Source organism: Alexandromys fortis, unplaced genomic scaffold, assembly GCF_014885135.2.
Source record: "Alexandromys fortis isolate MF-2015 unplaced genomic scaffold, M_Fortis_MF-2015_v1.1 scaffold_46, whole genome shotgun sequence".
Lineage (NCBI taxonomy): Eukaryota > Metazoa > Chordata > Mammalia > Rodentia > Cricetidae > Alexandromys > Alexandromys fortis.
This window is the reverse complement of record NW_026067919.1, coordinates 4,525,135-4,537,639: the sequence shown is the minus strand read 5'-3', so window position 1 is coordinate 4,537,639 and position 12,505 is coordinate 4,525,135. Positions and strand designations below refer to the sequence as shown.

Sequence of the window (12,505 nt, the reverse complement as noted above, 5' to 3'; positions counted from 1 at the left end):
CTCACGTTATTTGGTAATATAAAGGGTTTCAATGAGTGGATGTGAGCTTGGAGGAAGTCAGGCATGAAAGGTTATGTCAGGGACTCGGGCCACCTGATCGGCAATCCAAAGTCAAGAAGCCTTGGACTGTTGGCTGCCAAGATTCTTTCCTCACTCTCTTACTGGGTCTTTCTTATGTGTCCAGGCCTGGGTTATACTCTGGGGACAACAAGCGAACTGTGTGTAGTTCCTGCCCAAGGAAAAGTATCAACACTGGTGAAGTAGATCCAGATGTCAGCCTGCCAGTGAAGTGGCAGACCTGAGGACAGGCAGCTGAGGTGTGTCTGTTTCAGAGGGCTTTCTTGAGCATTGGCAGTTTGCGGGCACTCTGCCAGGTGAGCAGGCTACCACTGAGCTAGCTGGGATTTTCTTATTCCGCCTGGGTTGGAACTGTGCACAGGCAAGGTAAAGCCATTCCAGTGCTGACAGTTCTCAGTCCTTAGAACCTAGTGTAGCAAAAAGGGCAGGGGGAAGTGGTGTGGAACAATTCTATATTCTGTCAATTATGTTTTAAATAAATGCTGATTGGCCAGTAGTGAGGCAGGAAGTATAGGTGGGACGACCAGATAGGAAGTAGAGGTGGGGCAAGGAGAACAGAAGAATTCTGGGAAGGAGGAAGCCTATTCCTTCACAGTCCTGTCCAGATACTGAAGAAGCAGGATGTGACCTGCCTCACTAAAAAAGGTTCTGAGCCATGTGGCTAACATAGATAAGAATAATGGGTTAATAAAAGTTACAAGAGTTAATAAAAAAAACCCTGAGCTAATGGGCCAATCAGTTTATAACTTATGGAGACCTCTGTGTGATTATCTTTGGGACCTAAAGACTGTGGGAACTGGGCAGGACAGAACCACATGCCCTCATGTTACAACCCAGGAATTAACATATAGACTGGAACACTAGAGCCTTAAGACTTCAAACTTTGAAGGCTAAAAGCCTGTTACTATAGGCTCTAGAAGCAAGAGACTTTTGGATCTGGGCACTTAAACCGGAGACTTATCATTTTGGGCTTTAACCATCAAGAGCCCCAGAACTTACCAGATATTTTCAAGTTTTGGTTTCTAACAGCATTGAGTGTTGATGCTGTCTGTAAGTGGCAGTAGGCTGGACCTTCTCATATCATAGTGCAGATACAGGTCATTGACAGCAGCTAGTATTACAGTTCTCAGATCTAGAGTTTCTGAGACCCTTGGCCATGAAGGCTTGGTAGTTCATTGAAACCCTCCCAATGACCCTGGCCTACAGTTGCTCATCTTCAGTTCTTCACAGACTTAGTTGACTCCATTGTTTCTGCTCTCAGTTGTCTCTTCCCTAGCTCCTCTCTGGATTGCTTCAGTTGCCTCTTGTCATGATTGCTGCTACCATGGTCAATGTGGCAGTTGTTGCTTTCTTCATCCCTGTCCTCACCTTCTTCCTCTGTGTTATCAGCTCAGCACACTGTAGTGATTAATTGCAAACATGAAACGTAGGCAAGGAAAGAACACTGGATTGAAGCCTTTGTTGAAACTGTAGGGGAGGCAGTGAGGCAATGAACAAGAGTTCTTTCCAGTTGTCTCACAAATCTGACTTAACTAGTCAAATGTGTTTGTACCAACAACAGGTTTCATTTGCATAAGGGATTTGTAGCAATCAGCACAATCCCTCATACAGATAAGGGATTACATCTATTTCGATCACAATGGTACTTCATATAAATGAAAGACTGCATTTACGCTATCACAGGCCTTCTACTGGATTGCCATAGAAAGTGGTCCCCATCTGGTCTGAGAAGAATTGGTTATAGGCTATCAGCAAGACTTATCCAAAAATGGCCACTCTAAGCCATTTGAAACATTCATAGTTAAGACTATGCTTTGAGAGTCAGAATTGTGGTTCAGCAGCAGGCTGCTGTGTAACCTCCTCGAATATAGTGTTCAAAGATGATGCTGTTATCATGGAAGTTCTTCTGGTCTTATGTCTTATAATACTTGGCTTAAGAAACAACCACAGGGGGGGAAGGCCTTCCAATTAGGGAATCAGGTCATCCTGCTCCCCAATATCTCAGCTTATTTAAAAGGTGGTGTTTATAACCTTAACAGTATTTACAATGCTGTAGCAATGTTTACCTTCTGCCTTGTGCCCCAGGGAGAGGTTGGTCCTTCTATCTCAGGCAGACAGCATCAAGAGAACAAAACTCCTATTTGTTCATAAAAATTTAAAAGGTGCACGGTAGGCAGAGACAAAAGGATCTCAGAGAGTTCATAGCCAGCCTGGTCTACATAGTGAGCTCTAGTATGGCCAGGACTTTATATAGAGACCTTGTCTCAAAACAAACAAACAAACAAAAACAACAAATAAACAACAATAACAAAAGAGATATGGGGTAATCAATAATTAGGCAACCAAATAATCAATTTTACATGTGGACAAATAATAAGCTGCAATTAAATCAGAGAATTAAAATTTATCAACACAGCATTTATTCAAAATTGAGTGTTTAGGAAAGCCCATTATCTTGAGATATCTCAGCTGAAATCCAAATAGCAACCAACACTCAAAGATAGAGGGAATGCCTGAGCAGAGAGGAGAGCTGTGCCACTGGCCACATTCAGTCTGAATTTATTATCTACACGTATTTCTTCTCACGTGGCTGGAGAGATGGCTCACTGGCTGCAGTGGACATAGGTTTGGTTTCCGGTGCCCATGTGGCAGCTCATAATTGTGTGTATCTCCAGTTTCAAGTTATCTGATGCCCTCTTCTGGCTTCCTCAGGGCTAGTCATACACAGGTGCATATACATACATGCAGACAAAGTATTCATACCCCCCCCCTCAAAAAAAAAAACAAAGAAATTTTTAAAATCTATATTCCTTTCCTCTTATGCCTAGGTCTGAAATATGCCTGAAGGAGACATTTAATACATGTTCTGAATGAAGAGGAAAAAGGGAAGTGACTCAGGACCTCATCTAATTCTACAGTAAATGAAGCACAAATGAAGGGGTAGCTAATTGTCTCAGAGATACTACATGGCAGGTCTTCTCCTTTCCTAATGGAGATGGAGGAGTGCAAGGGGAGAGGGGAAGCGAAGGGGAGACTTGGAGGACAGGAGGGAGGGGAAACTGTGGTCGTTATGTAGAATTAATGGGAAAATGTTATTAATAAAATAAAATAATGACACAAAACAAAATTAAACAAAACAAAATAACAAATGGAGGGGCAAACTAGTCACAGCAACCGACAAGAGTTATGTGCTTCTGTACACATGCGTCCATATCTGTGTACACCTGATTGCAAGTGTTGGTCTAGCTCAACATTTATGAGTGCTTCTTGTGAAAAGAATATCTTGATGGAGCCCTGGTAAGAACCTATGGTTCTAGACAATCAGAGTGTCTAAGCTGTATGGGTGGAGATCAGAGAGGAAACACAGTGGTAGGAAGATTTTCGAATATTAAGGCAGAGAACTGCACAGCACTGAGCCAAGATACAACTAGCATCTGTGAACGGCTGCCCAGTTACAACATCCTTGAAGATAGTTGCTTATTAATCTGGGGGTTGAAGGACAGTCTAGCTTGGTCCCTGGTCACCAGGTTAATCACCCAGCATCGAGGAAGCAGCTACCAGAAGCTGGACTAGAGGGGCAATTTTCCTTCTACTAACACTTCGCCTTAAAGAAACACTAGTAAGTCTTTTCAGGATGAAAGTGGTGGGGTTCTGGGTTTGGAGTCTGGCCACTGAGCTTGAACCTTATAAGGTCCCAATAAGGGTCTAGTGGGGTCAGAAGGCCCGTTTAGGCCTGTATCTCTTTCAGATCTGGGCTATTCATGCTCTTTCTAGATCTATGTGACCGTTTAGGCCTGTATCTCTTTCAGATCTGGGATATCGGTGCTCTTTCTAGATCTATGTGACCGTGTGCAAACAAAAGGACAGTCATTTCGTAAGGAAAAAATAGAAGAGAAAGGAGAGGAGGTGTCACCACATGTACAATCCATGTGTAACCATGGATGTTCTCCAGGGTGATTAGAGGACTTTAAAAGATATCTACAAAATCTTGAAGGGGAAAGATGGAGAAGGATGTGATCATCAAAGGTGTTTTCAATCTGGTCACCTCTGGTGTGTGCTGGAGAAAGCAACAGTTATGGGAAGTGACAGATAAGGTTAAGCAAAGGCAGGTGCAATGGTTGTTTATCCAGGATCAAGGACTCTGGGACAAAGCAGAGGGACAGCCCTGAGAGGCCAGTGACTCAGAGTGGGACCTGGACGGCACAGATTGTTCTGCTGGGAGAAGCAACATGTAGAGCACCCTCCAGGCCTGTGTGAGTAGGCATTGTAGGATCCTGAGCTCTCCCTAGCAGAAATGGCCTTCTGGTGTGATCTCAAGCCAAGAGACCTTTCCTGTGTAAAGGGTCCACGATCCAAGGAAACGCCACTTTGAGTGTGTTCTGTGTCCAGCAAATGCCTGGCACAAAACAGAGACTTTGTACATGCTACTGACCAAATGTTGGGAAAATAACCACAAGTTTGAGAGTCGGTGAGGCCTAAGCATGTAAAGTAGGAGTTTTAATTTGAAATATAGGTCATATCTGACTGAGAAATAGACTTTGTGGGCCCTTATGTACCCTCTCCAAGTCTAGTTTGAGGCTTCCTGGGGAAGGGGAAAAAAGGGGACCTGGGACTCCTGTAAAATAGAAGAGGAGACAAGAGACAAAGGTCCGTGGTCTCTTGAGTGCTGGGCATTCTACATTCCTGCCAGAGCACATTAACATGGCTGGTTTATAATTTTCAGTCTATAGAGCCGCACAGTGAAGTGTGCCTCACTTCACCGCAGGGACTTTGGGCTTCTTGGGAGAACAAGCCCTTGCCCCTTTGCATCCTTCTTGACTCTAGCCCTGATCTGACTCTTACTCTTGTTGCAGTGGCCTCGTGTGTCACCTGCATTAAGTAGGTCAGAGCCAGACTGTGTGACATCCCTCACATCTGCCGTCCTCAGCCCAGGGGGTAGAGCGCCATAACTAAGAGCAAGTGCCATGAACCAAATCGTGGCAGAAATTGTCTTATTCACTTTTTTTCCCCCTCTAAGGACCATGCTCCTGCTTCCTTTGCTACCTGTCCTTCTCCTGTGTGTGGCAGGCATATCCTCTTCAAAGTCACAAACTTGTGAGGACGCCCTGAAGACTTGCTCTGTCGTAGCCTGTGGCAGAGATGGACCGAAAGGGGAGAAGGGAGAACCAGGTATGTAGCACTGTACTCTGGCTTTCTACACCTTTCCCTCCAGTGGGAAACTGTTCTGTGTCCCCACGAATGGAGTTCAGGGACCTGCGAGACTTGGCTTTCATTATGGCAGGTGTTCTTCCCTTCAGAATGATCTCTTTATGGTGTCACTGATTCCCAATCAAAAAGCTGTGCTTAACTAACAGCTTTCTTGAGTCTCACTTTCATACAGGGATCTGTGAGGAGGCATTGTCCCTCAGATATCCAGACTTGGGAGCTCTGTTTACTCTGAGTGACCAATAGCTAGCTCTTTGGCTCTTTCCTGGAGTTGATAGGAATCAAAGCTTGAACATGGGAAAGAGAAAGAGGAAGAGTCACCAGGTCATGCTGCCTTTATCTCCCAACAGGTCAAGGGCTCAGGGGCTTGCAGGGCCCTCCAGGAAAAATGGGGCCTCCAGGAAATGTAGGAGCTCCTGGAAGTTCAGGACCAAAAGGCCAAAAAGGGGATCCTGGAAACAATGCAGGTATGAGAATACTCCAGCATGACTAACTTGATGGGGGTCCTACGAGCAGAAGGCCATGTTGAGGTGCCTCTGGTCCTGATGCCTCCCCAGGAGAGGCTCAATACTGCTTTGTGACTGAGTGTCACTTGGGACTTATTGGGACCATGTACCCTCCAGGGCCATATCCCCATCAGTTCTCTTTAGGACATGGCATTAGCATTTCCTCAGATGAAAGTCCAGCGTGTTCTCTAGGCTATGTGGGAGGAAATGTGCCCCGCCCCCTGTCTACTGTCGGAAGAGTTGCATGAAAAAGGTCTGTCTCATCAGACTCCCCAGTAATGAGGAATAGAATAGCAGAATAACTGTTCTGCGTGAAACAAAGAAAATTTGGTACAAACAGAAAGAAGACTGGCAGCCCTCCTGTTAATATCTGTCCATCACTCTGCCAAAGGAATTGAACATATTAAAGAGTTTACCTGGAAGGTGGGGAGATGCCACAATTGGTAAAATGATATACAAGCATGAGGACCTAAACTCAACCCCTGGAGCCCATATGGAAAACAAAAGAGGGAAAATCTCCCTCATTCTGGCTCACATTTGTAATCCCAGCTCTGGGGAGGCAGAGACAGGCGCATCCCTGGGGCTCGCCAACCAGCTAGTCTGGCCTACTCTGCAAACTCTAGACCAACTAGAGAGCCTGTCTCTAACAAAGATGGCTCCTGAGGAATGACACCCTAGGTTGATCTCTGACCTTTACACATAGACACATACATAGCAACACACACATGAACACATACATACAAACAGCAGAGAGAGAATTTACCGGCGATAAGAAATAAAAAAGAACTGCAAAGAAAAATCAGAGGCTAATGAGTATTTTTTTTAGAAATTAGTATAATATTGCAATATTAAGCACTCCGTTTAAACAGAAAATAGGAGAGCTCCATTAACAGGTCATTAGGGTAATTAACCTACACCTGGGAAAGCAGCAATTATTTTTTCCCCATTTGCTTCATTAGCAGTCATATTTTTCTAAAATAATCTTACTTTTTAGTTAGCCTTAGCATGCGTTTGTATAAAAACACTGATGTATGTACATATTCATGTGTGTGCAAATAGGTATGTGAGGGGTATACATGTATGTGGGTGGAATCCAGAGGTCAAACTCAGGTATTGTTCTTAAGATAGAATCCATCATGTTTTTTTGAGGCAAGGTCTCTCACAGGCCTGAAACTTACCAAGTAGGCTAGACTAGCTGGTCAGCGAGCCACGGAGATCCACCTGTTTGTGACAGTCTGTCACTGGGATTCCATGCCTAGCTTTTATAAAGGTTCTGGGAATGAAACAGGTCCTTGTATTTTCGTGGTAATCACTTTGCCTACTGAGCTTTCGTCCAGGTTATGAGCTCTTTATCCCCTCCCCCCCGCCCCCATGTCTGAGTCTCAGGTTAAAGTTTTGTCACTAAGTTCCCTCTTCCTGATGCTCTTGTAGAGGTTGAGGCAAAGGTGCGGCAGTTGGAGGCAGAGATAAGGACCTTGAAATCAGAACTGGAGCACACCAAGAAGTGTAAGTTTTCCCTCAATCCCCAGGGTGTTTTTCCTACAGAGGGATCTAAGGGAGGGGTGAGTGACAGATAGGTAACCCTTCTGAACGTTTACTTTACCACAGTTCTGTGAAGGCTTGCTGCTTTCTTGTAATATATTTCCTTGTAATATTTCATTCAGTTTCCTCACCATTATATTATACTTGCCTTGGGACTGGGAGGTTGCTCAGTGGAGAAAAGCACATGCCACATAAGTCTGATGATTTGAATCTAGTCCCCAGAACCTAGAGCGGGACAAGAGAATCAACTCCCAAAGGTTGTCCTCTGACCTTCACACAAACACTGTGGTCTGCACACACACACACACACAAACACACACACACACACACACACACACACACACACACACAGAGAGAGAGAGAGAGAGAGAGAGAGAGAGAGAGAGAGAGAGNCACACACACACACACACACACACAGAGAGAGAGAGAGAGAGAGAGAGAGAGAGAGAGAGAGAGAGAGAGAGAGAGATGAAGGGTGAGAAAACACACACACAAAGACACATAATTTTTAAAAGTTATTATACTTCAGGAAGTATAATAATTCACTCTATATGATACAGCTTGCAGACAGCAGCAAGAAAGGGTTGGGTGGAAGTCTCTTTTTTCCATCTTTGCAGTTTGCTCCTCACTTACTGTTCTTACCTGACAATTGGTTCCTTTCTTTTATTCTGGTGCCCAAATGGGGTGGTGGAATCCACATGTGCCACCCTGTGCTCACCTGTGCTGCTGTCTGGCTCTGACTGACATTGATGTCAATAGTGGGCTATCCCAGGAGGGTCAGGCTGTTTTCAGAAGGCTGTGGACACCTTCCTTGGCTTGGTAGTTGTTCCTGGTCATACCCTCTTCCTAGGTTATGGCTTAGTGTCAGACCTGAGACTCGAATTCCCAGGGGACGTTTTCAAAAGGTCCTGACTGGACTCTACACTGAGTAAAGCCTCATTTGCTCTGATTTCAGTGCACGCCTTCTCAATGGGCAAGAAGTCTGGGAAGAAGTTCTTCGTGACCAACTATGAAACTATGCCCTTTTCCAAAGTGAAGGCTCTGTGCGCCGGGCTCCGAGGCACTGTGGCTATTCCCAGGAACGCTGAGGAGAACAAGGCCATCCATGAAGTGGCCAAAGGCAACGCCTTCATAGGCATCACAGACGAGGTGACTGAAGGTCAATTCATGTACGTGACAGGGGGAAGGCTCACCTACAGCAACTGGAAAAAGAACGAGCCCAATGACCATGGCTCTGGGGAGGACTGTGTCATCATTGTAGACGATGGGGTCTGGAATGACATTTCCTGTCATTCTTCTTTCATTGCTGTCTGCGAGTTCCCAGCCTGAGGAAGCTGGTGCCTCCATCTTCTCTTTGTCTCCTCTCTGGACTCTCAGTTGCTTCCAAAGAAAATTCAGTACTGGTTTCTCAAGCTTCGTGTTAGGGGATTCATTTCAGGGGAGTGGATGTATTTGATTGTGGCCTGCGGATATAAGAAGCTGACCACGAGGCACCAGGATCCAGACAAGCAGAGAGTGAGTCACATCTCTTTTGGTAGGGGCACAGTGAGTCTCTTATTTTCACATTGAAGGACCAAAGGTGGACAATACCTGTGTCAGAGTGGCAGCTGATCTCAGCTGTCAGAACACCCAATTCCTTCTCTTCATGAATTGGTGCCAAGTGGTGCCAAACATGCCTGTTCGAAGCCACCCCCTGTCTATAAGGTGTTCTTGCATCTTGAGTTTCTTCACAGGGAGCTATATTTGGTGGAGGGTGGAAGAGAGTTAACGCTTTTGGATTCTTACTACACCCCCAGGTATATGCTAGCTAGGTGCTTTCTGTGACAGGATTGTTGCTTTTAGGGTTCATGGACTGCTCCAGGCAAGCTTTGTTTACACGACCATAACAGAGGGCAATATTCTACATGAGTAACCGATAGCAGTCCTGAGAACCCCACGTCAAGTGGCTGCATCCTCTCTTTACTCACTGCTCCCAGAGAGTGAACTGCAGCATCACTGTATGGGACTGGTTTGATACTGTGTGCCAGCAATGTGGAAGGAGGCATGGCCATTCAAGTGGCAGCCATGTCATCAATGTTGGTCCCCACTGCCCAGCATCCCTTCTCTTCACTGCTCATTAGGGATCAGTAAGCCCACTGTCAGTGCACAGGGAGGAAAAACCCTATAGTTAGCTCCTTGTCCTAAGCACCAAATGATGCCACATCAGCAGTCAGCCGCTGGACCTCCTTCTTGAGCAGTCCAAGGTTTTCAAGCTATTCAACGTGACCACGGAACTTTTGCTTTCCAGCTGTCTAAGGGTAGGTGGAACTGAGATTCAGTAGCAAAGTGCAGTGAGCCAGAAGAAGGTGGGTGCTGGCTCTTGCTGCTTGCCATTCACAAATGCGATCAGAAACCATTTCACGAACGAGCCAAGAGTCGTTCTCACTTAGTGAGAAGCTTTTGCTCACATCCATTTCTATTTTATTTTTCTTGGTCTCTGAATTACCAGGAAAAGCACTCCATAGTCATTAAGTGCTCAGTGATTGATCGATGTTTGTTCAAAGGAACAGCAAACATTCCCAAACGGATGGATAAGTTGACTGCTGGGCGGTCAATGTCAGGATGGGCTCCTTTTCAGCAGCTGTGGGAACTTGGTTGGGACCTACAGAAGGCACCGGGCCAAGCAGGTGCCAGGACCATGTGCCTTGGTTTTTATCACACCTAAACTGTCAAATTCCTGAAATTCCTTCAGACTATAAGCCCTGATGATGTAGAACAGAACAGATGTCTAATCACAGGCACTGGGGACTGCTTAAGATTCAGAAGCACCTAATGTGGCAGAATATGCTAGAATCACAAGTGCATATTATCTAGGAAATGGGAACTTGGGGTTTGAATTATGTCTGTGAGTCAGTTTCCTTCCACAGAAATGCAGACACAGCCATTGGCGGCATGGTTTGGTTTGCTTCCCATGACAAAGGAGAAACAGGCACTAAAAGATTGGGATACTCCAGGTCCAGGTTCCAGTCCACATTTGGCTTGATAGAACGGAAAGAGCCTGCTCAGTAGGACAGTCTTTCTCTGGTCTTTCTAATATTTGCTGCTGACACTTCTAGCTGTGTTCCAGCCAGAGGTGGGGACATAAAGTTTCAGCTTACGCCAGATAACCTCCTTCCTGACTGGGTCCAAGAAAACTCCTTTCTCTGTGGCTGTCAGAGGTCAACCAGCACCAGGGCCCACGCGTTGGGCTACAGATCAACTTGCTGAGCCTCTGACCTGTTTGCTCACTATTGGGTAAACAATCTGTCCTTTCCTAATTGCCAGGAATTGGGGTTCCCCCCCACACCATTAGCCAGGAAAGGATCAGCTGTCATCTGCGGCCCAGGCTACAGATGCTGGGAAGTGGGTTTTATCAAGAGATGTTACCCTGGTAACCCCGAGTGGCTGGTGGATTGCTGGGAAAATGAGAGTTACATCTGACAAGAGATCAATTGGGAAGCAATGACCTGTGTAGGGCAAAAGTCCATAAGCCAGAACCAGTGTGGTCCTGGCAGATACAGTCACTGCATTGAAAAGAAATGGAATTCAGGTAGACATTTACAAACTAAGCACCAACGTTGGGCTAAGTTAGCCACTGGCAGCATGTGGCTTTGCCTGTCTTGTCCTGGTGGCCCACAAGTTTGTGCACTTCATGTGACTCTTCAGAGCAGTGACTGGCAGAATTGACTAGAACCATTACATTGTCTGAGGACTCTGGCCCTCTGTTGGGCCCTGTTAAAAATCTTAAAAGTCTTTTGGCTTGGTGAACTTCCCTAATGTTCTAGACGTTTGGCAAAGTTTGGAAATGACTGATCCAAGAAAAAACGGTCACCCTGGTAGCTTGTGTACACCTCTCACCCATGCCAGGAGGCAGAATTTCTTCATTCTTTGGAGGTCCCTCATAATGTAAAAAGGTCCTGTTTTATTTATAGAATCTGTCCAGCAACAGTTTTTCCCAACCCACCCCAGCCTACAACCAGCGCAGCTCCAAACCCATCTTGACACACCCCTAGCTCTTACTACCTCTGTGACTTTACAGAATAGGGCTAAGATCGGAAGAGCTTTGCTGAGCTGTCAGAACGTGGATGGTGCTGGGTTCATGAGGCTCCAGTAAGCACTTGTGTGACCAGGTTCAGGCTGTTATACATATTTATGGACATATGGAATTATATGTCATGTGTCTGTATGACAATCAACAGACCCAAAACCTTGAACTCCTTACACCAACGAATTGTTGCCAGAATTCATTCCAGCCCTCTTCCATCCGTGTCCAGGCCTCTCCCTGCATCCCCTTCTTTTTGGAATGTTCCAAAGGCTCTGGGTGAAGAGTATTCATGTTGGTCTTGTACAAACTACCTACAAATGACCATGTGTGTCTAGAAAGCCATGGAATCAGAAGTGACTGTCTAGTAGACACTCACTTCTAGTAGTAGAATCTTGTGTGAATCTTAAATCTTGCCAGTATTGCCTTCATTCAATTCATCTGGCCAGTGATGCTGAGGTGGCCCCAACTCCAGCCTTAAGGTCTTTTCCATTTTTGTATTTTCCTCTCAACAACTGTAGATATTTGGTGTCAGTTTGGCCATTTATTTGGTTTAAGTTACAACAGTGTGACAATGTCATTAGAAGTAAGGATGGGTTCAAACTCTGACTACAGTGTTGCAGCTGTGTGACCCTTTTTAGGTCACGTACAGTCTCTGTGCTTTTGTGCTCTTTTTGGTGAAGTTGGAATAACACTTGTGCATAATTCATAAGATTGTCACCAGGGACAGATAAGCTGTTGTTAGTGAAGCAATTACGACAACATTTGCTTGCAAGTAATGCAAGACTAGCAGTGGCCCTGCCTCGGTGAGCTTTCCAAAGCTACACCGCTCACCTCAGCAGACTAGTATGTAGAAAAAGGTGGGAGCCACTTACAAGTTCAATTGATGGCTGACAAATGGATTCATGAATCAACAGATAAGTGAATTAATGAATTCACCCCCAAGAGTGAGATCCAATTAATCTTCAGAGATTAACTTGGGGCCAGTCTGGATTCCAGAAAAGCAGTAAAGTAAGCTCATTTGGGAAGATGGCTATGGGCATAGATTACATTCCCGGGTAGCCTAGAATTCCCTAGCCTAGTCACCAGTGACTTCGTGCTGCCCTCTGCTGGT

General features: G+C 45.4%; 1 protein-coding gene across 1 annotated transcript; it reads left to right on the top strand.

Annotated features, from left to right (window-relative positions):
• The first annotated feature begins 3,556 nt into the window (after positions 1 to 3,556).
• On the top strand, positions 3,557 to 8,743 carry LOC126500604 (mannose-binding protein A-like). The gene is made up of 5 exons (XM_050140618.1): positions 3,557 to 3,697; positions 5,096 to 5,247; positions 5,634 to 5,750; positions 7,221 to 7,295; positions 8,287 to 8,743. The coding sequence occupies exons 2-5, from the start codon at positions 5,100 to 5,102 to the stop codon at positions 8,658 to 8,660; spliced, it is 714 nt and encodes a 237-aa protein (XP_049996575.1). The 5' UTR covers positions 3,557 to 3,697; positions 5,096 to 5,099; the 3' UTR covers positions 8,661 to 8,743.
• Positions 8,744 to 12,505: the final 3,762 nt, after the last annotated feature.